Source organism: Dipteris shenzhenensis, chromosome 2 (genome assembly GCF_047967505.1).
Source record: "Dipteris shenzhenensis isolate YYH24624 ecotype China chromosome 2, Dip_SZ_1.0, whole genome shotgun sequence".
Taxonomy (NCBI): Eukaryota; Viridiplantae; Streptophyta; class Polypodiopsida; order Gleicheniales; family Dipteridaceae; genus Dipteris; species Dipteris shenzhenensis.
Window position 1 is genome coordinate 64,634,874 of NC_141597.1, and position 25,693 is coordinate 64,660,566.

Genomic DNA, 25,693 nt, shown 5'->3' on the forward strand with positions numbered 1-25,693 from the left:
ATTCCTCTCTGAAGCACGCTTCTTTTGAGCCCAAGAACTCCTACTTCTTCACGACAGAAGTGCTTCTTTTCACATTTTTCAGTGGAATTCTTGTTGGTCGGCTCTTGTAAATGCTCTTTCTTCATGCCTTTGCACTCCTCTTTGGCTGAGAATGCAATTGGGCATTGGCTACTATGTCCTCTTGGCGATTGAGGACTTGGTTCAAGTTTTCAGGGCTTGATGAGTTGTGATTTTGCTGCTGCAATTTCTTTTTGCCATAAGCTATTGGTTGGCCTCGTGTGCTGTCTCTTTCTTGGTTCACAGGTGCCCAGGCCACTAGTGCTACATGAGTCATTCTTTGGTTGGGTACTTTGCTGATTTTATTTTGGAGCTTTGAAAAGCTTTGTGAATGCCATCTGGAAACCACTAAAAGAGAGTGCAGCTGGGTGCAGTGTGATTGCATCTAGACAATCAATGGAATTGCACTCGGAAAAGAGAATGCCTTTGGGTTGAGCCTATGGGTTAAGTGCACTTATGTGATGGTGTTCTATGCTTGAAAGCCTTGCGAAGGCTCAGTGAATTGGGACTGCGTGCTCAGTTTTAGGGAAGGTCTCCTAGATGCAACTTGTAATCATTTCACTATGAAATATGAAGAAATACCGAAAGTGGCACCACGGTGTTTGGGGCCAATCGGGTGCATTTGTCTATGTTTGTTGAGCAGGGGCATTCTAGCCTCCATCCCTTTTTCAATGGTTTTGTTTGTGAACAAATGGGTAAATGCCAAATGGTGATCATGCAATGGTTAATGGTTGTGATATATGCTTTGTTAGCTGTAAATAAGTGCTAAAGTGATTAAAGGTTTAGTTCCACTGCCCTCTGAGTGATTAGAGGCCGGTTTCATTGGTTCCATTGCCGGGATACCACACACTCTTTCTCAAGAGGTGGGCCTCAGTAGTTTGGTGGAAGGATATCTTTGCTGCACTTTTTGACAGCTGAATATTACAACCATAAACATGGTGAGTACCCATGAGCAAGAGAGCTCCACAACTCCTCAAAGGAGAAGGCAAGAAAGCCTCAATGATCCAGCTAGTGTACAATTGCAAGGAGCACAAAAAATGCCTTCTGAGCAAGCCACACATGAAGCTACAACTGAGCTCAACGGTGATACTAGTTCTAGCAATGAGTCACATGATGCTACTATGTTGAATGCACAACTTGCAAGTGCAGTGACTGCTTTGACTCAGCTGACTCAAAATTTGGCTCAGATTATGCAAACAACTACCAAGAAGAAGAAGAAATCAAGAAAGCACAAGCACGGAAAGAGTGAGTATACACATGCATCAGCTTCTCATGGCAGACAGCACACTCATGCATCAGTTTCCCATGAGGGACAGCCATAAAAAATGACTCCAAAAGTAACTTTCAACAGAGAGGAATCCCCCAAAAGAGCACTTGAGAAAGAGGTACAAAAAGTACAACCAGTGCAACAGTATGAGCAGCCAGCACAAGGCCTTGGTTTTGGTACTTCTACTCCTCAAAATAATAATGTGCAGTCCATAAATGTGGCTCAGCCACCTCAGCCATATTTGAGGCAGCAACCTAAATATTTTGGTACAGATTCTATGTTTGATGCTATGTTGATTTCACCGCCAACTGGGCATAGAAAGCAAGCCATGTATGACAATGTGGGAATGCAGCCGCCTATGCAAGCCACAGCATATGCTCCCATGCCTAATGTTCAGCCAAGCATGGCTCTCCCTAGTGAAGGGAATGCTGCAAAAATACAGCCATCTTTGGGACAGCCAATATCAAATGTATATAAAGAATTTAAGGATGGCAGTTCTCATGTCAAGTTTGAGACATATAATGGAGTATAGGACTGTAACCGTCCTTCAGTTTCCTAAAGGGCAGTAGACCATAACTTGCATTGCACTTTCATTATTCACAACCACATCGCATCATTTCCAACCACTTAACTTTAAACAATACCACTTAGAAATGCAATACACTGCCCCTCTGGCACTCTCCCAGGCACACCGTTTGTAACTGAGTGTCTGCTTAAGCCTGTAAGGTCCAGAGGAAACTCCAAACAACAAACGGAACAACAACAAGCTTTAAAAAAATCACCACATGCAATCACATGAAAGGGATAGTGACAAGAGAACTCAAACCAGCTTCAGACAACTTCAATCCAGCCCCAGATCAGCTCCGAGGAACTCCAATCCGCCGGTCTAGGAAACCTCCATGGGCAACAGATCCAATGTGCAGGCTAACAGGAGGCAATGACAGCTTGGAGAGGGGAGGGAAGAGAGAGATAACGGGCTGGCATCTGAAAAAGAGAAAGAGCAAGAGGATCACGGGCAGAAGAGAGAAGGAGAGCAGCTAGCCATGAGCGTTGGGGAGTCTAAATGGGCCGTACAAACAGCCAAAACAGCCTTGGGCTGTGTGAAAACAGTCCGTACAGCAATAGCCACACCTTGGGATGTGTACTAACTGATCCGTACAGCAGCGATGAATACTCCATACAATCAGCCTTGGGGTGTGTACCTCTCCCGTACAGCCAGCAATGAATGCAATTCAGCCACCTTGGCTCACGTGCCAATCAAAAGTTCTGTCTGTACAGCAGGCTAGCAATCCGTACAGCAGCATTGAAAGCACCGTACAGCAGCACTTATGGAATCCATGCAGCAGCCTGTACACTTGCAGCCAGCCTCGATCAGCAGCCTGTACAGCAGTACGGCTGCTTCGAATCACCAGCAGCAGGTCCATACAGCCGTACGGTGACCTCGAGGAGCGTGCAATAGCCGTACAGCATGCAGCGTGCGTAGGATTCCGTACAGCCAACGATCAAAGCGCCTTGGGATTCGTGCCAAAAATGCGAGCAAAGGAGCAGCCTCCAAAATCGTGCAACAGCCAGTAACGTGGGGAAAAGGCGATCTCCCCAAAAGAATGCATGAAAAATGAATCCCCCCCATAGAAAACGTACGTTGGCCTTGGAAGGAGAGGAAGAGGGTAGGTATGCATGAGGAAATGCCACGTGGCCCCCTCATTAAAGCTCTAACCCTTGCAAACCAATGGAACATTGGTTTGCCCCTCACAATAAAATCCTAACCCCTTCTAACCAATGAAACATTGGTTTCCTTGGGCCTAACTTTAAGACCCCTCTAAACCTTGCCTTGCCCCTAGCAAGTAGGCCTAGTGTGTGCACCTAGGGACTTCTGGGACGTGTCTCTTCCCTTGGGCTAGCCCCCTAAGCCAAAGTAAGTCACGGTTCCTAACTTCACGTCCCCGTGACATACCCTCCTCTTGAAACAACAAACTATCAAGTTTGCTGCTATAAACAAAAACCACCAGCAATGATGATATGGTCTAGGAGAGCGCGCGTGTCCGTCCATATATCAATGCATCATCCGTGTGGAGTGACTAGTACACTCATCATAGAAGTCCCGTAGCAGATGTATTGTCAGCAAACAACACCTCGGGTGAGACATACAATGTCACCAAGCGACTTCTAGATATCGTGAGCCTGTCTGTTGACAAGGGGGTGGAGGAACTACCCCCTTGAGCATCAGGCAATGCTCCAGACCTATGCTTTGCTGAGCCTAAAGGAGCTACAACCGAAGTCAGCTCAAAGCACAACAACTGAGTGGACTAGACCACTCTGAAAGAAAGAAAGAAAGAAAGTTTATTAAAGTCTTCGGAAGACCGATGGGTCTATGAGACTGTGAAAATCCTGATACAACGAGCTGTGGTAGTGGAGCTACTAAACGAGCGTCCATACCAATGCAAAATGCAAAATGCCAAAATGTAGAGTGGCAGTACTAAGTCCTATGTACAACATAGTGATGTCGGTGGTCGACTATATATCAATCTCAGCATCATCATCAATATCATCATCATCATCATCCCCAGCAATAGCAAGATATCAGGATGGATGACGCAGTGGAGGCATGAAGTCAGCAATAGAGTGCTGTCGGCCACTCAGAGGTGCGGTCCTGGCACGTCTCTTGGTCGTAGCCCTACGTCTAACCAAGGCTACTGTGACCCCCGTCAGTCGGGCTCCAACTCTAAATAAGGAGGGGATGTCTCCAAGTGTGATCTGTGTGTCGACCCTCTGTCTGAGCTGTCGGGTCACGGGTTCCGGGTCACGGTCATGTCGAGGCCTCGTCTCGTTGGGATCCATGTGATCTAGCTGAAAGAACTCCGTGATAGAGCTCTGAGAGGGATCAACCGAGGAAGAAGTCTGCTCCTGTCTCCGTGCTCGGAGTATCCTTTCGCGGTGTCTAAGTGCCTCATGAGTGAAATCTGCTAGTTCACTCGCCTCCAATAACTTGAACCACACACGCATGGCAATAATGGAACATAGATCCTTTTAGACTTGCATCACCACAAGCTGAATCAGTTCAGCCGATCTATGCTAGACTTGGATCCTTGTACTCGATATCCTTTCAGACTTGCATCACCACAAGCTGAATCGGTTCAGCCGATCTATGCTAGACTTGGATCCTTGTCTCATGGTTCAAATCAAAAACCAACTAGCATGTACTAGATGGATTTACTGCTCGAGCCATGCCGGGCAACAAAAGCATCCAAAACAGGCATGTGATACATGGATGTGCTGCTCTAGCCATGCCGGGCAACAAGAGCAATCCAACAGTAACAAGGACTACTTATTCTGCAATTTACCATTCAGCCTAGAAGAGGAGACTCTCCATCTTCTGACTGATACAAAAATCAACAAAACTAGCAAGGAAGAACCTTCCTGCAAATTACCATGCAAAGCTAGCAGGGAATAAACATCCTGCAAATAACAAAGCAGCCTAGAAAGAGGAGACTCTCCAATTTCTGGCTGTTACAAATATTCATACCAATATTACTGCTTTTTACCAAAGGAAAACAAATCTCCTAGCGCGCGTGGCTGTCCTTTTTCGCTTCTTGTGCTCCCATAGGTTGTTTCCGTTTACGATTGGGGCAATCTTTGGCCTGATGGCCCTCTTCTTTGCAAAGGAAACACTTTCCAGCTTCAAATAGGGCTTGCCGTTCCTCAGGAGACAATCTCTCTTTGGTATTGGGCTTACTATTAGGTCGCTGGTCCACATCAAACTTGACTTTGGTTGTCTTGGCAAATTTCCTTTTCGTGAAAGAGTCATCTTGCTGCTTACCTTTGAATCCTGGGGTCATCCCTTGCATGAGAGCATAGGCTGTAGTAGCATTCTCAATCAGCTGAGAGATGTTGGAGACCTTTGTCTTGGTGCAATAGTCACGTAGCTCCTTTGGCAGCCCACAACAATACTTTTCCACCTGCTCAGACAATGATACGGTCCTATACGAACTGACTGGTAATAAGGCCTCCCAGAAATAAGGCCTCCCAGAACTTTTTGCTATACTCTTCAAGATTCTTATAGTTTGCGGCATCCAGCTTATGCCATGCTGTCATTATATCCACTTCAAAAGCGGTGGTGAGCCAAGCAGATGAGAAAACTTGCTTGAACTCAATCCAAGTGTTAGGGGCTTTACCCTGCAAAAGCAAATTGGTCCACCATTGGAGTGTGTTACCCTTCAAGAAGGTGGCTGCCTTTCGTACCTTGGAAGACTCTGTGAAATGACCACCGGAATAGGCAGCATCAAACTGTTGCACAAATGTCAGAGCCTTCAATCTATCCTGCATCCCATTGAAGGTTTCAAACTTCATAGCTGCCCTCCCTCCTTATAATCTTTCAGCTTACCTTTGGGAGTAAGATTATCATAAACTGGGGGCTGTAAATATGGTGGAGGCATCGTGGATCCCATATTCTGTACCATATCGCCTGTGCCCATGGTGGGGTTGACCATTCCAGATCCCATTCCTTGCATCTGTGGCACACTCCAAGTGTTGCTTATCATTCCTGGCATCCCTGTCTGCATACCAGGCTGCATCCCTATGTTTGCATACATCATATTGGCATTTGCAGGGGGCATTCCACCCTCCATATGCTGCTGCAAATTCTGCATTCCTGGCTGGAAACTACCCAAGTATGTACCAGGCTGTCCTTGATTAACTGAATGAAAAGTATTGACATTACCCATTACAGGGGTGACTGTGGACATCTCTGGTGGCTGTCCACCAGAATAAGCTTGCATAATCTCCAAGAAAGTCTATTGCAACTGTGACAGGGCTCCCACTGCACTTTGCATTTGTAACTGAAAAAGGGCATTGGGATCAAGCTCCTCTGTCTCATCCACCTCGTCTTGCGAATCCTCAGTGGCATGCTCAAGAGAAACATGCTGTCCCTCATCATTTTGCTCTTCTTCACCCTCACTGGTATTGTGCGCCTCGTCAAAGCTGTCTGTTTCCTGCTCGGAGTTAGTCAGTGATCTCTCGCGGTGTGACATGATTCTTGATGATATGGCTGTAACAAAAAATGCAATGGGGCTTTCTTCACCCAACACTCCTAGGGCTCACCTTTGTAGGAAGATGGTGATATCCCAGCAATGGAACCACTGTAACTGGCCTTCATTTTCCTAAAGGGCAGTAGACCATAACTTGCATTGCACTTTCATTATTCACAGCCACATTGCATCATTTCCAACCACTTAACTTTAAACAATACCACTTAGAAACAACTTGAGAAATAACTGGATGGAGGCTAGAGTGCCCCTAGTACAAGACACCACACTGGCCCCAAACACTTGGTGCCCCTTCCGGTATTTACTTATTTATTTAGGAATGAAATTGGTACATACAACAAGGGCTCTCCCTTGTGCTCTGCCCCACAGGCAATTCCACTGTCCAAGCCAAACCTTGGCTATAAACTGCATTCCATCCTAGTGCACACACTAGCACCCAAGTGCCAAGGCAAAGCTAAGGCATTCACCATTTGTCCATGGCCAACTATAAAAGTAGCCAAGCATTCCACAAAGACTGTAACCAACTGTTAATGACCAGGCATCCAGACACTTCCCGAAATGCTCTAGCAGCCGCAAGGATTCCAAATGCAGTACACTGCCCCTCTGCACTCTCCCAGGCACACCCTCTGTAACTGAGTGTCTGCTTAAGCCTGTAAGGTCCAGAGGAAACTCCAAACAACAAACGGAACAACAACAAGCTTTAAAAAAATCACCACATGCAATCACATGAAAGGGATAGTGACAAGAGAACTCAAACCAGCTTCAGACAACTTCAATCCAGCCCCAGATCAGCTCCGAGGAACTCCAATCCGGTCTAGGAAACCTCCATGGGCAATAGATCCAATGTGGAGGCTAACAGGAGGCAATGACAGCTTGGAGAGGGGAGGGAAGAGAGAGATAACGGGCTGGAATCTGAGAGAGAGAAAGAGCAAGAGGATCACTGGCAGAAGAGAGAAGGAGAGCAGCTAGCCATGAGCGTTGGGGAGTCTAAATGGGCCGTACAAACAGCCAAAACAGCCTTGGGCTGTGTGAAAACAGTCCGTACAGCAATAGCCACACCTTGGGATGCGTACTAACTGATCCGTATAGCAGGCCCGTTCCGTACAGCAGCGATGAATACTCCGTACAATCAGCCTTGGGGTGTGTACCTCTCCCGTACAGCCAGCAATGAATGCAATTCAGCCACCTTGGCTCACGTGCCAATCAAAAGTTCTGTCTGTACAGCAGGCTAGCAATCCGTACAGCAGCGTTGAAAGCACCGTACAGCAGCACTTATGGAATCCGTGCAGCAGCCTGTACACTTGCAGCCAGCCTCAATCACCAGCCTGTACAGCAGTACGGCTCGAATCACCAGCAGCAGGTCCGTACAGCCGTACGGTGACCTCGAGGAGCGTGCAATAGCCGTACATCATGCAACGTGCGTAGGATTCCGTACAGCCAACGATCAAAGCGCCTTGGGATTCGTGCCAAAAATGCGAGCAAAGGAGCAGCCTCCAAAATCGTGCAACAGCCAATAACGTGGGGAAAAGGTGATCTCCCCAAAAGAATGCGTGAAAAATGAATCCCCCCCATAGGAAACGTACGTTGGCCTTGGAAGGAGAGGAAGAGGGTAGGTATGCATGAGGAAATGCCACGTGGCCCCCTCATTAAAGCTCTAACCCTTGCAAACCAATGGAACATTGGTTTGCCCCTCACATTAAAATCCTAACCCCTCCTAACCAATGAAACATTGGTTTCCTTGGGCCTAACTTTATGACCCCTCTAAGCCTTGCCTTGCCCCTAGCAAGTAGGCCTAGTGTGTGCACCTAGGGACTTCTGGGAAGTGTCTCTTCCCCTGGGCTAGCCCCCTAAGCCAAAGTAAGTCACGGTTCCTAACTTCACGTCCCCGTGACATGGACAGGTACAAAGCTCTCACATTCCTTCAACAGTTTGATGCTGCATTTCTCCAAGATGAGGAAGGTTGCCACATTTTCGAAAGGCAATGCACTTAAGTGGTACACCAACCTTATGCTTCATGGAGATGCACCTGCTACTTGGCTAGAATTTAAGCAAGTGTTCTCTTCTACTTGGCTTACTCCAACTTTTCAAGTTGAAGTAATTTCACACTGGCATGACTTATCATACAAACTTTGCAAGAATCTTGATGATTATACACAGAGGTTTTGGGATGTTTTACTGCCATTGAGCTCTTACAAGCATGTTTCTTTGAAAAAGCAAATAGAGAGGTACTGTTGTGGATTGCCTAGTGAGCTACCTGATTATTGCATCAAAACCAAGGTGGGTTCTATGACTCAATTAATTGAGAATGCAAGGACAGCATATGCATGGACGCAGGAGAAGAATTTGGGCTTTATGGACAGCAAGAAAGAAGACAACAAACGGGCTGCCAAACACCAAGATAAGGACATCAAATCTGAAAATAAGAATTATGGCAAACGACCGTTTCAAAAGGGAGGAAAAGCCCAATTCAAAGTTGGTCAAAGACGTGGACAGCCTAATAAACAGCCCCCTACCAAGTTATCTGATGAAGAGAAAAAGTCACTCATGGAGCAAAACAAATGTTTTATATCCAAAGGAGAGAAGGGCAAAAGGCCTAAACCTTCCGCAGACTTCTTCCAGATGTGATTGGGAGTTTGCCACATGCACATGATGAAGAGGAAATGAAAAAGATTGAGATGTGTAGAGCATGGGGCAAAATCAGAAATCAGAATTGCTTGTTTTTCTTTGATTTTGGGACAAAGGCAAATTTCATAACTCCTGATATGGCAGGAAGGCTTGACATCAAGCCTGAGGAAATGGGGCATCCGGCATGTGTGATATGGCCAACCCTGAACTCAACACACCTGTCACTCCTATCATTGGCAAGTTAAGGATGCATATCCAGGGATATCAGGATGCAGAGGACTTCTACATTATGCCTTTGCCAGAGTGTGATGCTTTGCTTGGGATGCCTTGGATGTACAGGGTGGGGGCTGATGTGCAGATGAGAAACAAGAAGATTTCTTTAACTCATAGAGGCAAAAATCATGTACTTGATGTAAAGTTGAAAGGGGAGTCCATCCCTGTAGTTTCAGCTTCTTGTATTTCCAATGTAATAAAGCGTCATATTTCAGCGTACTTGATTTTTATCAAAGAGGACAGCCAACCAATTCAGGAAGGCTCTACTCTTTCTGCTTTAGATAGAGAAAGGTCTGCTTTTATTTCAGATTTTCAGGATTGTTTCTCAAATGCACTTCCTCAAGAATTACTTCCCAAGAGGCCCGAGGATCATCAAATTGATATAATTCCAAGAAGCTCACCGCCTAATATACCTCCCTATTACAACTGTTTTTTGACATTTTGAGGTCCGATTTCGACGTTTTTTGACATTTCAATGATTGGATGGGTATGTTCTCAGCTGAGGACAAGCTCAATGGACCCAATTATCCCATGTGGTCATACATGGTGAAACATTTGCTGGTTACCAAAAAATTTTGGGGTATTGTCTGAGGATCGGATCTTTGACCTTCCTCTATGGCATCCATTTCTGCTCTGCTATAGTTGGTGTAGCTGCTACAGCCACTTCTGGATCTACTGCCACCGCTGGTGTAGCTGTTACAGCCACCTCTGTTATAGGGCTTTGAATAAAGTCACAATTAAGAACCGTTTTCCAATTCCACGCATTGATAATATATTGGATCGGTTGGAAGGTTCCTCAATGTTCGGTCGTATAGACCTTAAAAGTGAATACCATCAGATAAGGATACGGCCTGAAGATGTCTACAGGACTGCCTTCCGCACTTCATTTGGCTTATATGAGTTCCTTGTGATGCCTTTTGGTTTGACTAATGTACCTGCCACTTTCAATAGAATCATGGACATAATTTTTAGAGCACACAAAAAGTCTGTGGGCACTTTCATCGATCACATCATTGTGTTCTCTAAAAATGAGCAGGAGCACAAGAAACACCTCACTATTGTGTTTCAAGAATTGAAAAGACACAAGCTATTAATAAACACCTAGAAAAGTGAGTTCTTTATGCATGAGATTCATTTTCTCGGTCATATAGTGTCAAAGGATGTGGATCCTAGAAAAGTTGAGGCCATAAGGAGTTGGCCAATTCTGAAAAATCTGCATGAAGTCAGAAGCTTCCTTGGGTTGTGTTCATACTATCGGAGGTTTATAAAGTACTTCGCAGAAATTCCTTCTCCCTTGCATGCTTTACAAAAGAAAGCTATACCGTTTCGGTGGGGACCAAAGGAAAATGCAGCTTTTGAAGAGTTGAAGCAAAAGTTGTGTTCTGAACCCGTTATTATCTTGCTAGATCTTGCAAAACCCTTTGTTGTAACTTGCGATGCATGCGGGAACAGCATAGGAGGCACTTTGATGCACGATGGCAGAGTGGTTGCATATGAGAGTAGAGTTCTCAAAGATGCTGAATTGTACTTGTAGACATACGAGAAGGAAATGTCAGCAGTGATACATGCTTTGACCACATGGAAACATTACCTTCTTGGAGCTGATTTTTATGTGCAAACAGATCATCAGTCACTTAGATATTTTCTCACGCAGAGAAAATTATCTGAAAAGCACATGAGATGGGCTCACTTCCTCTCAATGTTTCATTTTCAAATTGTACATGTGCCGAGTAACAAAAATGTTGTTGCTGATGCACTTTCCAGGAAACCACAGCCTGAAGCAATCTCCAAGAAACCCAGTGTGAAATATAAAGAAATTACCGAAAGGGGCGCCACAGCGTTTGGGGCCAATCGGATGCACTTGTCTATGTTTGTTGAGTAGAGGCATTCTAGCCTCCATTCCTTTTTCACTGGTTTTGTTTATGAACAAATGGGTGAATGCCAAATGGTGATCATGCAATAATTAATGGTTGTGATATGCCATCTGGAAACCACTCAAAGAGAGTGCAACTGGGGTGCAGTGTGATTGCATTTAGACAGCCAATGGAATTGCACTCGGAAAAGAGAATGCCTTTGGGTTGAGCCTATGGGTTAAGTGCACTTATGTGATGGTGTTCTATGCTTGAAAGCCTTGCGAAGGCTCAGTGAATTGGGGCTGCGTGCTCAGTTGCAAGGAAGGTCTCCCAGATGCAACTTGTAATCATTTCACTGTAAAATATAAAGAAATGCCGAAAGGGACGCCACGGTGTTTGGGGCCAATCGGGTGCACTTGTCTATGTTTGTTGAGCAAGGGCATTCTAGCCTCCATCCCTTTTTTAGTGGTTTTGTTTGTGAACAAATAGGTAAATGCCAAATGGTGATCATGCAATAATTAATGGTTGTGATATATGCCTTGTGAGCTGTAAATAAGTGCTGTAGTGATTAAAGGTTTAGTTCCACTGCCCTCTGAGTGATTAGAGGCTGGTTTCAATGCTCCACTGCCTTCACCATGGCATCAATGCCTGTATGCCCTACGTATAGTGAAGCATGACTTTCTATCATAACCTTTGACCCCTGCTTTGTGACACAAAGGCGACCATGCATCATAAGAAAGCCATCTCTGAGAGTATAATGCTCATTACGCTAAGTATTAGAAAGCTGGTCATAAATCCTTGAGAAATCCTCATCCTGAGCATACTGGTCCTTCATTGCATCCAACTCACCGTGGTAGGCAATGGTTATTGCGAAAACCTTAACAATGCATTAGCCACTACATTCTTTTTTCCCTCCACATGCACTATCTAAAAGTGAAATATGGATAAGGAATTGGCCCAACGCATATGCTTCTCAGATAACTTCGCTTGAGTGAGGAAATATCTCAAAGACTGATGATCTATCTGCACTGTGCAATCAGTCCCAAGTAAATAGCGCTTTCATGTAGCAAGGGCATGAATTACAGCCAGCAATTCCTTCTCATAAATGCCTAGATGTTTTTCATCATCATGCAAAATCCTACTCCCAAAGGCCACCACCCGTCCATCTTGCATAATGATTGCTCCAAGGCCATTCTTCCACGTGCATCTACTTGGACAGCAAAAGCTTTTCACAAATTTGGTAGGATCAATACTAGATCCGAAGTAAGATTTTCCTTTAGCATCTCACATGCTGTAATCTGATTTTCAGCCCATATAAAAGATGCTCCCTTCTTCTGCATTGCATAGAGGGGTGAAGCAATTTCAGCAAAGTGGCATATGAACCGCCTATAGTACAAGCATAAGCCCAAAAAGCTTCGTACTTCACGCAAATTTGTCAACTGAGGCCAATTGTGGATTGCTTCAATCTTAGCGAGGTCCATGTGCACTCCGTCCTTAAAGACAATGTGTCCCAGAAAGTGAATCTCAGGCATAAAGAAATTACATCTTCTTTGCATTTACGATCAAGGAGTTGTCCAATATACTTGGACTGAGACATCATGATACCCCCCTCAACATGAGCAAACTGAATGCCCAAATAATAGTGGAGCTGTCCCATGTCTGACATTTCAAAAACCTGCTGCAAATCAGCCTTGAAAAATGCAATTTGCTGAGTATCTGGGCCCGTGATGAGCATATCATCCACATATAAAATCAGCACTAAAAAATCAGATCCACTCCCGCAGACATAAAGAGTGGGTTCTGTGGGGCTATTCTGAAAACCAAGGGATAGTAAGTGTGCATGAATTTTGGCATACCACGCCCTGGGTGCCTACTTCAAACCATAAAGGGCTTTTCTAAGCCGGCATACCTTATTTTCAGAATTAACAACCTCAAAGCCAGGAGGTTGTGTGACATATACTTCTTCCTGCAGATCCCCATGAAGAAAAGCAGTCTTGATGTCAAGTTGGTGCACTTGCCAATGATGATGGGCTGCAATGGCAATGACACATCTAATGGTAGTAATCTTGGATGTGGGAGCAAATGTCTCCTCAAAGTCAATGCCTTGTTGTTGGGCATACCCTTTTGCAACAAGACGGGCTTTGTATCGATCTATACTGCCATCAGATTTCCTTTTTAATTTGTAGACCCACCGGGTTCCAATGGCATGCTTGCCGGGAGGGAGATCTACTAATTCCCATGTGTCATTTTTAGCAATGGAATGTAACTCAACTCTCATTGCATCCATCCACTCTTTGCTGTCAAAAGCATCTTTATGGCACAGAGGCTCTTCATTGCAAGCTATAGCAAGGAGTGCAAACTCAAGAAAGTGACCATGCTGTCTATTCCCTGATCTTGTCCGGGCAGCAAAAGGCTGATCTTGTTTGCTGTCCCTGTATCAAGAAGCCATCTAGAAACTTGCCTTTGCTGTCTATTGACAGCTCTTTCTTCAATGATTGCATCATGAATAGTGGGATCATTTTGTGCCGGAAGAGAAACCTGCAAATCAGCATGAGGTAGTGGCTGATTATTGCTTGGTGGAGGGCCTGCAGGAGGCTCATGTTGCTGGTCAAAGTCCTCTTCTGAGGATGGCAGAGGTAACCAAGATTCAAAGGCATCAAACATGTCAACATCTGGCTTAGCTTTGCAATCCACAAGAGGAGAAGCTGAATGTTCAGCAAAGATTACATCTCTACTGACAATAATCTTCCCAGTATTTGGTTGGTATAACCGATACCCTCTGCTCTCCTGGCTGTAACCAATATATATGCATTTGATTGCCTTGTCATCAAGCTTATGTCTTAGCTGAGATGGTACATGAACATATGCAAGAGACCCAAAAACTCTCATGTGTGACAGTGAAGGCTTCCTGCCTTTCCATGCTTCATAAGGTGTAACAGTCTTCAATGCTTGTGTAGGTGATCTATTCAGCACATAGTTGGCACACATCACTGCATCAAGCCAAATTTTATTGGGCAAAGACTTGGCCTTAAGCATGCATCTGGCCATCTCCATTGTGGACCTGTTTTTCCTTTCAAAAACAGGATTCTGTTGAGGAGTGTAAGGAGTAGTACATGAGTGAATAAAGACAGAAATGCATCAAACTCCTTTGACATATACTCTCCCCCCCTATCTGTGTTGAGGGTGACAAGCTTGCATCCTGATTCATTCTCAACCATATTCAGCCATCTCTGAAAGCATAAGAAAACTTCAGATTTGGCTTTTAAAGGATATATCCAGCAATATCTTGTGAAATCATCAATGAGAGTCATGAAATACTTGTACCCCCCAATGGCATTTGTCCTCATTGGGCCACAGACATCACTGTGCACTAGCTGCAATTTCCTTTGTGAGAGTTTTGAACAATTCTTTTGAAAAGGAAATCGATGCATCTTACCCAAAAGACAACCCTCACACACATGTTTGGAAACTGTGTGAGTTTGAGGTACATCATTTGCCATCTGCTGTGAATGTAGCTTTGCAAGAGCTCTATAATTGAGATGACCCATTCTCTCATGCCAAAGATGAGTTTTAGCAAGCTGTGAATCTGAAATAGCAAATGCTTCAATAGAAAGTGCAGCTAAGTGATGATCAAGGTGATAAAGCCCCTTTTGCAAAGTGCTAGTGAGAACTATGGCATTGTCATCACGAAGATCATAAACTAGGCATCTGTAGCCATCAAAAATCACTCTGAGACCTGAAGTAACAATTGCTGAAATTGAGATCAGGTTGACTTCAATTCCAGGCACAAAGAGAACATTTGTCAAAGTGACAGGATGACTTGAAATAGATGTGAGCTGCACATCTCCAATTCCTTTTACAGCATATGAAGCATTATTAGCACATGTGACAGTCCCCCCTCGAGGTGCGTCAGCTAAAGAGTGAAACAACTGTCTGCAAGATGTGACATGCTTGGAAGCACCACTATCAAAGTACCAGGACTGAGCATCATTAGCAGTAAAGAGTGCATCAGCTTTAGAGGGGTCAAATGAGCAATGGACAGCCCATGCCCAATCATCCTGAAGAGCATGTGCATGAGAAGCATCTACTGACTCATGGGATTCAATAGCATGTGAGGCATTAACTGTCAATCCTGCTTTCTTTTTCTCCACAGCAACGCGCGTCCTCCATTCTGAAATGTCATGTCCAGGCTTGCGACAATAGTTGCATCTTTTCTTCTTTGACTTATCTGCTGTACTTTTAGATGCATGAGAGGAATCGCAGCTGCTATGCGCAGATTTTGGCTTGCCCATAGGCTTGGAAGCCTTGCCTCTTCATGTTTGCTGTGAAGCAAATGCATAATCAGGAATAATGGCTTGTCTATTAGCTCTACTTTGCTCTTCCTGCAAAAGCAAAGTAACTAGCTGATCAAAAGAATAGTGGTCTGGATTACCCATGGCCACTAATCGAAGGGTTGTAGCAAACCCTTGATATGTATCTGGCAGTCCATTCAATGTGGTACTGACAAGCTGTGAATTTGGCACCACCTCATCAATGTTGACAAGTTGTTCCATGAGGTCCTTGACCTTTGTCAGGTATGCATCCATAGAGTCACCTTCATTCATGCTGACTTCCTGTAATTGCCTTCTCAAATATGCAACACGTGCCTCATTGCGAATCTGATAGAGAGAAGCAAATTTATCCCAAGCATCCTTTGCTGTCCTGCAAGACCGGATGTGTGGAATAATGATTCTCTTGCATGATAAAGCAATACATGAATGTGCATTTGCGTCTCTTGCATCCCATCTTGATTGTTCCTGAGTTGGAAGAGCAGTAGCAGGAGTGCTAGAGGATGAGGCATCAGGAGTAGTACCCCCTGCAGAGGGACCAGCAGTAGAGGCAACCAGTGTGGCATTGGCTGGCCTCAGATCAACCCCAGAAACAATATTCCACAAATGCTTTGCAACAAGAATACGTTTCATGAGATAAGACCACATCGGATAGTTGGTGCCATCCAACTTATCATCTTCACGAAGAACACCAAATAAATCTTGATTGTTCCCAGCCATAGCAAATGTGATACCCTGAAAGAGACCTGAAAACCCAAAAGCCTCAAGGCTATCACTGCAAAAAGCTGGCTGTCCAAAAATGACAGCAAATATATGCAAATTTCCGACCCAAATCAAAGGGCAAATGTAGATCTGACCCAAATGTGACTGTGGCAGGCAATGTTCACTGCAAAAACAGCAAATCTGGCAAAAGCCCCAAATTTATTGAGGGCAAATAGGCCAAAAAGAGGGCAAATGCAGAAAAGCCCCAAATTTTGCTGAGATGTTTGCAAATGTGACCCGATGTACGATAATCTGACTCAATGTCCTGCAGAAAAGACTCAATGTCTAATAATCAGACCCGATGTATAGCCTCAAGGCTTTAAACTGCAAAAGTATGATTTACTGTCCCAAACACCAGTTGAAATTGAGCTCCCAACACAAAAGCCCCAAATTTTGTTGACCTGAGTGATGACATGGCACAATGTGACAGTCCTAAACCTGAAATTAACTGAAAACTTCAATTTTTGGAAGGATTTCAGTTGTCAACCTTGTCCAAAGTATTGTATTGATAGGTTGAAGGTCCAGATGTCAAAAGCCCTAAATTTTCTGTTGGAAATTAGGGTTTGACAGTAAAAACTGTCAAAAACAGTAAAAGACTGCAAACATTGCTTGTGAATCAGCATCTGGTCCTCTGAACTTAAAGCTGAGACTTAAAAGACCTCTGTAGGTAGATTATAACAGACCACGGAGCTGCTGCAGCAGGTCAAAGTGCAAAAAACGGCTTGCTGCCCTGATTAACTCGCCACCAGGATCATAAATAGATTGCTGCAATGGAGCACCCGTACATTAGGCATTACTTAAGGCTGTCCATTGAATGGCATGGAACCACGAGAATCCTTCTAAGCCCCACTAGTTTCCGCTGGATGTGAATGACTCTTTTTCTTTTTACACTTAAAAGGACTCGGCAAACCTTGGGTCCTGCATGAGATAAGCAAGTTCTCCCACTGCACTTAATAACTGTGCTTTAAACAATGCATCAGCCTCCTCTACATCCTAAGCATCATTAGACCCTCCAGGCTGTGTTTCATTCCTGAGAAGTTTCCCTGTGCATCCTGCTCATACTAAGAGGACTCCTCTTCCATATCCCAATCATCATCTATAAGAGATATACTTGCTGTGTTTCCCTTTCGACAACTAACCAGCCAATGCTTATACCTAGATGAATCCAGGAACATTCCCAAACTCATCCTCTAAAAACACAACATAGTGCAGTTTCAATCTCACAATAATCACTCATAAGATTTAAAACCATAAACTCCATCACGCATAGCAGGGACTAGCTACTATGAGATCCCCACAAAGGGAGGGGGCTGCCACATGGGCAGGACCTCACAGCCAAGAGAGAGGAAAAGGGGCTGCCATGTGGGCAGCACAGCAGCCTGGCAGAGGGCTGACAGAGGCGCAACACGAGCAGTCTGGAACATGCCTCTGATAGAGGCGCATAGGGACGGAATAAAGCTGGCACATTGCACAGCATGGTGGGCCAAAGGGTGCCTGCAAAGGGCTACAAAAGGCGAGGGTATTGGGCAAGCAAATGGCCTGCATGAGGCTCCTGCAGTGGTAGAAGCAGCATCCCAAAAGGGCCTGGCAAAGGCCCTTTTATAGGGCTGTTGGACCAGCCAACCTAGTCGGTTTTTACACACAGTCTGGTCAGTTCTAGTCAACAGCCCTTGGGGTCTATAAAATGAGCCCTCATTAGTCATTCTCTGGAGCAGCCTTCACACAAGAGGCAGGAGCAGTCTTCTCACACATACAAATCCACACACCCACACATACTTGAGCATCCATTTATACAAAGTCTTCATACTAAGTTTCTGTCGGCACTCCGGAGGTGAAGGGCAAACTCAGCCATGACGAAAGCTAGCACTAAAGGAGAAAGCTAATCAAAAAGTAGTCCAAATCTCTTCATTCAAGCTACAACTGCTTGTGAAGTCTAAACGATTTCATTTTAGTCTCTCCCAAACGCAAACGACATCTAAATCTAAATCTAGCTGACAGGACAACGCACCAATTAAGATAGAAAGAATTATCGCAATACCAGTAGGCCGCAACTTGGACGAAAACTTCACAAGGTGAAATTTGCATGTCCGTTAATACGGCAAAAGCATATACCTAGATGAATCCAAGAACATTCCCAAACTCATCCTCTAAAAACACAACATAGTGCAGTTTCAATCTCACGATAGTCACTCATAACATTTAAAACCATAAACTCCATCACGCATAGCAAGGACTAGCTACTATGACATCCCCACTGACGTCATCAGCGCCCAATAGTGGGTGTAGACCATAGTATAAAAGTATGCGAAGTCTAAACGATTTCATTTTAGTCTCTCCCAAACGCAAACGAGCATCTAAATCTAAATCTAGCTGATAGGGCAACGCACCATTTAAGATAAAAAGAATTATCGCAATACCAGCAGGCCGCAACTTAGACGAAAACTTCACAAGGTGAAATTTGCATGTCCGCTAATACGGCAGAAGCATATACCTAGATGAATCTAGGAGCATTGCCAAACTCATCCTCTAAAAACACAACATACTGCAGTTTCAATCTCACGATAGTCACTCATAAGATTTAAAACCATAAACTCCATCACGCATAGCAGGGACTAGCTACTATGACATCCCCACTGACATCATCAGCACCCAACAATGGGTGTAGACCATAGTATAAAAGTATGCTCTCACACATACAAATCCACACACCCACACATACTTGAGCATCCATTTATACAAAGTCGTCATACTGAGTTTCTGTCGGCACTCCGGAGGTGAAGGGCAATATTCTCAGCAAATATCCCAAGCACAAATTGGGAGCTAGAGTGCTCTTGCTCAAGAACAAGGACACAAATTGACCCCAAACATTGGCGCCCCTTATGGTATTTCTTATTAATTGGAGAAACCAGCAAAAGATACACAGTGAATTCAATCTCACTTGCATTCAATGCATTTCCCACTTTCAGAAGGCATCAGTATCCCAAGAAATAACCCTGCTGGGTTCTGCTCTCACACCGCAAACGGAATAGGCATCCACACCCTATCTCAAACACCTGCGTTGTTGCTAGCAGCCCACGTGGGGTTACCCAACTTCCCTCACTGCCACAAGTGTCCACGGGTTCACTGAAATACCCAAGCAATGGGCGAGAGCATAACCACAACCTCGAGAAGAAGAACCTGAACTGCAAGTATCCACTGTCAACCACCCTGCCAACTAAGTCTCTCTAAAACATCTCACAGCCAAAAGCCATCACTATGAAGCAAATGTGAACTCTTAATCAGCTTGGGAGCTCAAGCCTCAAACCCAACTCATTCATGAGCTAATGCATACCTTGCAGGCTGAACCACTTCTCACGCTGCCACGCTAGCAACATCCCCGTACAGCCCACATCCATACAGCTGATCAGATCCGTTCAGCTCCATACACCACTGAGCACCCCAGTCCATACACAGAAGGGATTCTGTACTGCACGGCAGCCTCCAATTCCATCCATACAGCAAGCTCGTACTAGTCCGTACACAGCATACGGCTAGCCCGTACACCAATTTGCCCATACCATACAGCAATAGAATTTCATACCTTCCTGTGCCAAGCGATCTGTACAGCCACTGCAATCCGGACCAGCCTCCACGACGTGAATGAGTTCTTGGTTTCTTCTGTCGTCATCAACTAGCAGTTACATGCAAAATCCTTAGATCCCTCCATAGGCAACCTTGCTAATTCCATCGAGGCATGGGAAATGCCACGTGGCATCCCCCTCTTCATTTGGCCCCATTGTCACCTCTAGTGGAGCAATTTTAAGGGCCTTACCAATGGCCCAACTTACAAACATTAGGGCCCTTTGCCCCCTCTTTGGAGTCTGGACCAATTCACTAATTCACCCCCAAGGCACCAATCCCTGTGGGGGATTTTGCATACCCACACCCTATGGCCTTGCCCACTCAGTTTTCCAGGGCCCTGTCCACATGCAAGTTCAAACTGATGCCCTCGTTACAGTTGCCAACCTCAAGTTCAACTACACTTGAATTCATGGATCAAATCGGATCTCTAGATCCATCTTATTTAGATTGTCAGCGACCCCAAGTTAGACAACGCTCGAATTCATGGATCAAATCACATCCCTAGACCCATCTTATTAGAGGAGGTGGGAGTGAGTGAGCGGAGAGGAGATCTCAAATACTAATTGTACACTACATTATAATGAAGATGATGAATATATACAGCTTCACCCCTTAGGGTTAGAGTTGCCCTTTTATTGTCCTCCTAAATTAGTATTCTTGACACCTCCTCTTAAAATACATTCGATAAGTAGAGGGTGCGTGTACAAGGTATCTTGTTGGATTCTCCATACAATAGCAACCAAGAGTGAAAAAGGAAAAACTGAAAATATCATAGCATATATGCTTGAGCACAATGACTCTACAACGGAAATCTGTACATTGAGTACATCTTGTACAACTTAACCTCACTCCTCTTCAATTCTAGCTGACAAAGACCAAGCTGTTGCCAAAAATATGAGAAGAAAGTGGCTTTATGACGCTATCTGCTACTGATCTTGTGTTGGACAGTGAACAAAGTGTATTTCTTCTTTGCTCGGATGAACTGGTAATGCACTTCAGAATTTCAATCTGTGATAAATGCCTTCTGAACCAAACTACTTCACAGGCATCATTGGTAGATCCTCAATATTCTACTTCTATTGAGGATGAGGCCACTACCCAGTAAAATCTCCGTGCAGTCTCCAATCTGGTTGTGATAAATCACCCGCCCGAATCCAGTAGGACTTGTGCTAATTGATAAGAACTCCCGAAGCAAGGCAAAACACAAACAAATGCCTGGAAGTCGTCTACTCCATCAAAATATACTGCCTTATCATCTGCAAACTTTGCATCAAGAATCTGCTCCAAAGCTGCAATGGGCATCTTGGTACCACGAATACCTGCACCTCTGTCTCTCTGAAAACTGCTCATAGCTGAAAAGGGGCCAAGGGACATCCTTCACTGATTTGGCTATATGAAATCTGTCCCCTCCTCAGGAGGGTCTCCCCTGACTAAAATTTGGCTATGCACCAAGGAGTAGAGTGGTGAAACCCCTGCCATTCACTATCTTGGGAAGCCCATCCTATCCAGAGTTCCCTCAAGAAACTCTCAATCCACCCTCTCATACACCTTCTCAAAGTCAAGAACAAAACCACTTAAAACTCGTGGCGGAACCATGCCAACACTATGGCCTCCCCTAAAAATGCAATAGTCCTGTACAAAGCCTGAAAGAGGAACGGACATTGACAGTGATCGCCTGGCAATGTTAATGCCTAACTTATCCAAATGCCTTTCAGAAAAAAATTGTGTTATTCAAGCCACAAAAATATCTGAAACGCATTTGGATCAGTTAGGCATAAGGACTGCCAATTGATCCACTAGCCACTGGCCATTCCTCTTTCAGCCCCTTGAAATCAAACACAGACTTTAACTACTTGACAACTCTTCAATGACTCTTTGTTAGACTGATTAATACTTCACTGATTGCATAACATCAAGCATAAACTGTCTTTATCTTCATCACAGCATCTGCCTTGGTCAGGCTTACCTCATAAGTGATAGTATCAACACCATGTGGAGTCATGCAATTATGCAAACTTGAACCCCCAGGCACAAAGCCTTCTGCTTTACCCTGCATGCACATTTTTATAGCTGAAGAGTATTATACATGTTCAGCCCTGCAGAAATTTAATCATAAGTTTAAGAAATTGGACAGCGCAGCATTGGAAAGTCTTCCACCTCATAAACACCATAGATAAGACCCATGAACTCGCTCATACAGTTCCGATGGAAATAGGGGGGGCGAAACGTATGTTCTGCTGTCAACCACCGTGGTGGGAATACCACTAAATCAATAACCGCAACCCCAGGCTTCTCTGATGGAACCGTTAGGACTGCATAACAAGTATAATGATATGAGATAACGCTGGTGTAAATGAGCAGAACATCACAATTGACAAACGAAACCAATCAGCCATATGCCATTTGAGATTTCGGCAATTCGCTTGTTCCCAAAAAATGATACCTGTATTGATGGAGGGATCTGCATGGTCGAAAAGGACAGTGCTGAAGGGGCAAAACTTCCTTAAATCATACTGCAAACCTCAGGAGAATTTAAAAAGTCATTTTCACCCTTCCAACACATGGAACTGCATGCATGTAGAACTCCTGCAAATAATATCTAGCTAAAACCCAGAATATTACAGACTTATAATGAAAAAAGATAAGTTAAAAATTTTGCAATTGTTAATCTTGTGATAGTAAACCAATAAGTTACGAATTATATCAAATCAATCATGTATAGCTACTATGGGTACCACACGAAGTCAGCTCTGCTCAAGGGTAGGTGTGAAATTATTGATAAACACATCCACATGCACATCCCCTCCCCCACACACACCCCCACAACATGTACTTGGAGTTTAGCTTAATCCCTATTTGGTTCATTTGTGAAACAAATAATGGAGAATCATAAACGATCAGCTTCATCCTTCGTAAGTGTAGTCGAGTCCCTATCCCATTAGAAAATGTATTTTCACAATTGCTAATAGATTGCGTCCAGAAGGACATTAATATTGGAATACTTGAGACTGTAGATTACACCTCAAAAATATCTACCTTATAGGGAGCGTAGTTTCCATGCCATGCCACCACATTGAAAGGAGAAAAGTCCTGTTTGGCTTCAAAGAGCTCTCCTCCAAACTTCTGAACAATTTTATAATCAGAGTAATGGGAGTCGTCAAACCAAGAAACTGGAATTAAAAAGTCTCGAGGTGCAGCAAGACCATTTGCACCTGTACACAATGCTTCAAGATTAACCCACAATACAGTTTTTTTATTTGCATTTTTTTCTTCATTTTATTTATTTATTTTGGGAGGAGCAGGACACCAAAAGTTTGTGAAACATGAAGAACATTTGGTAAAAATGAAACATAACAAATGCCCAATACTTCGAAGCAGACGAGGAGACAGGAACCCAACAACAAAAAATTTGCCTTGCCATGTATAAGAATCCAGGTCAGTACCAATTACAGAATCATAAAATTCGCAATCAAGAGACTAATTACTGAGACTCACTCAATGACAAAAGAAGTCCCTTTCTACATCACCATTGAATAGACATGCAAATGTACATTCTTTTCAAAGACGGAAAGATTACAGAACTTCAGATTTGATATATAAGTCTTTTGCCATTATAGACTCCACAATTGCAATCAAGAAACATTCAATCAACAAGAACCCCTTTTTATAGTGCCAAAGAATAAACACACAATGCAAATCCCAGAAAGCTTAGAGAGTTAGAGACGTGACACATAAGCCCTTGCCACAGGAAAACAAGTATCTCTTTTCTCTTCTCTTGTCTAAAGAAGCACACACTCACATTAACAAATGCTAAAACTGGGCTACAAACCTCTTCTCAGAGCATGGAAACACATTTATGAGTGACATCAAACAAAGTTTTGTCACCTTTATCAAAGAAACTAGTAAGTAAAAGAAACTGCACCAATGGGGCCAAGTTCAGGAAGTTGGAAATGGCCACTAAAGACTTCTGCAACATATCCTCGTGAGGGTCCATCTGGTAAGCTGACAGTAAACCTGAAACCCTGCTGTAGAACCACTACTTCACCAGGGGAGACTTGCAACTTTCCAAACTCTGTTTTTATTAGCAACCCTGCCAAGCACAAAACATATTTGCAAGTATCATTGGCATAGACTACTATAATGATATATTTATTTACTAAGATAGGTCCCCCTGCAGATGGCAGTTGTGTGGCATGTAAACAGAGCCCAAAATAGTAAGTCAATTGAATCTTACGCCCTTCCTGTGGAACAATTAAAAAGTCCCCATCGGCATTTGCAAATGCATAGTTTTCCATAGACTTGTTGGCAGCATACCTGTAAATTGAACATTGACATGACTGTTGAACTCTTCATTTACGGCTCTCCTACAACTTAGAGACCATACAGGTTGAACTTTACCAATCCATCCACAATTACTTCAAAACGGATCTCTCCACGAATATTAAAGTAGAATTGTAACCCAAATTTCACAAATGCCACAACCATTGGTCCCCACCACACACATCACAATTCATACATCTACGCTTCTTCAAGAAAATGGTAAAAATAAAAACATATGAAGTACTAACGGAAAAGTCAGAGTTTGTAAAGGACCAGAAAGACAAAGCCTAAACTTGATGCCTTTTAGAAGAACACAAGCATGCATCTCTTTTATTTACAATGTTCTAAGTGAATAGCAACTAAAGTACACTCAGAGGGGTAGAACACAATTAATAAGTTAAGTGCAATGGTAAGTGGACTTGAGTTAAAATAAACCTAATCACAAGTCTCATGTCTCTACATCCTCCACGCAGTAAACCCGATCTCTAAAAGTTACAATCGTTTGAGGCTGATAAAAAGGCTTCAATTTGATAGCATCTTTACTTCCACTTTGCCTGCATGATAGATACATGACGACACATAGTAGACAGACGTTATGGAAAGTGCATTTCATGCTACAGCAAGAACATGCACCCTATGTTTCAACCATGCATCAGCATTTTATATACACCATGCATGTTTCATGTAGCGCATACCATTGTCCACATGCATCACACATACTCATTGACAAGAAAAGTGCATGCTGCATGAAGCCCACCTCCTCTATGTGCAAGCAAAAACTCAACTCATGTTCAAGCAAGCACTATAATTTAGCATGAAAACTGAACGATTGTGCATGCTGCACATATTTGAGCATGCAGTAAATTATTATACTCTAAAGGAAGTCCTTTCTTCTTTACAAAAAAAAATCATTTTTATTTGCATCCCTACTTTTCTCGTTTTGCTCAAAGCCCTCATTTTATGTCTTAAAGTGAGAGATTTATCTCTTGATCTCATGCCTCATCTTCCCTTTGAGGCAAGGAGAACCACTGGTCCGTGCATCCATGTGTTAGGGTAGCGGAGGGGGATTCGCGCCCAGAGATTTAGGGGAACATCAGAAACTTCCCTCAGTTTATGTGAAACCATGATGCAAGGTGAGTGAAGAGAATGGCCAGTTACCTTCAATCATGGAGTTTAACATCTTCAACCAAAACCATTTTAAGAAGAGAATTTGCATGAGCTCGTCACCTTTTACCTCTCTCACAGGAACAGAAAGGAAGGCCGCACATCTTGTAATGAAGGCTAGAGCAGATATAGGCAGGGGCAAAGGTTAACATGAGTTTTGAAGGAGCACTGCTTAAAGGGGTGGGAAGGTGCTAGCTCTAATGGAGAGAGTAACCGTGTGGACTGATATTTTACTTTTGGTATTCCATCCATGAGTTGCAGAATTTTGCTTTGGAGATCAAAAGACTAAATTTCCCATCTCCACTATTCAAAGCCACGAGAGGGGATCGTGTGTGCATGCACACTACCTAACTTCACATTCCAACCTGCATTTTTTCACAA

General features: G+C 43.8%; 1 protein-coding gene across 1 annotated transcript in view; it reads right to left on the minus strand.

Moving 5' to 3' along the window:
- HGO (homogentisate 1,2-dioxygenase) overlaps positions 1 to 25,693 on the minus strand; it is a 51,475-nt gene that overhangs the window by 4,160 nt on the left and 21,622 nt on the right. Inside the window, exons 3-8 of the mRNA XM_087390823.1 lie at positions 24,063 to 24,142; positions 23,751 to 23,918; positions 22,865 to 23,040; positions 22,272 to 22,341; positions 21,986 to 22,140; positions 21,795 to 21,878 (exon numbers count right to left, since the gene is read on the minus strand). Of these exons, the coding sequence (XP_087246949.1) occupies positions 21,795 to 21,878; positions 21,986 to 22,140; positions 22,272 to 22,341; positions 22,865 to 23,040; positions 23,751 to 23,918; positions 24,063 to 24,142 (733 nt within the window). The remainder of the gene's footprint in view (positions 1 to 21,794; positions 21,879 to 21,985; positions 22,141 to 22,271; positions 22,342 to 22,864; positions 23,041 to 23,750; positions 23,919 to 24,062; positions 24,143 to 25,693) is intronic.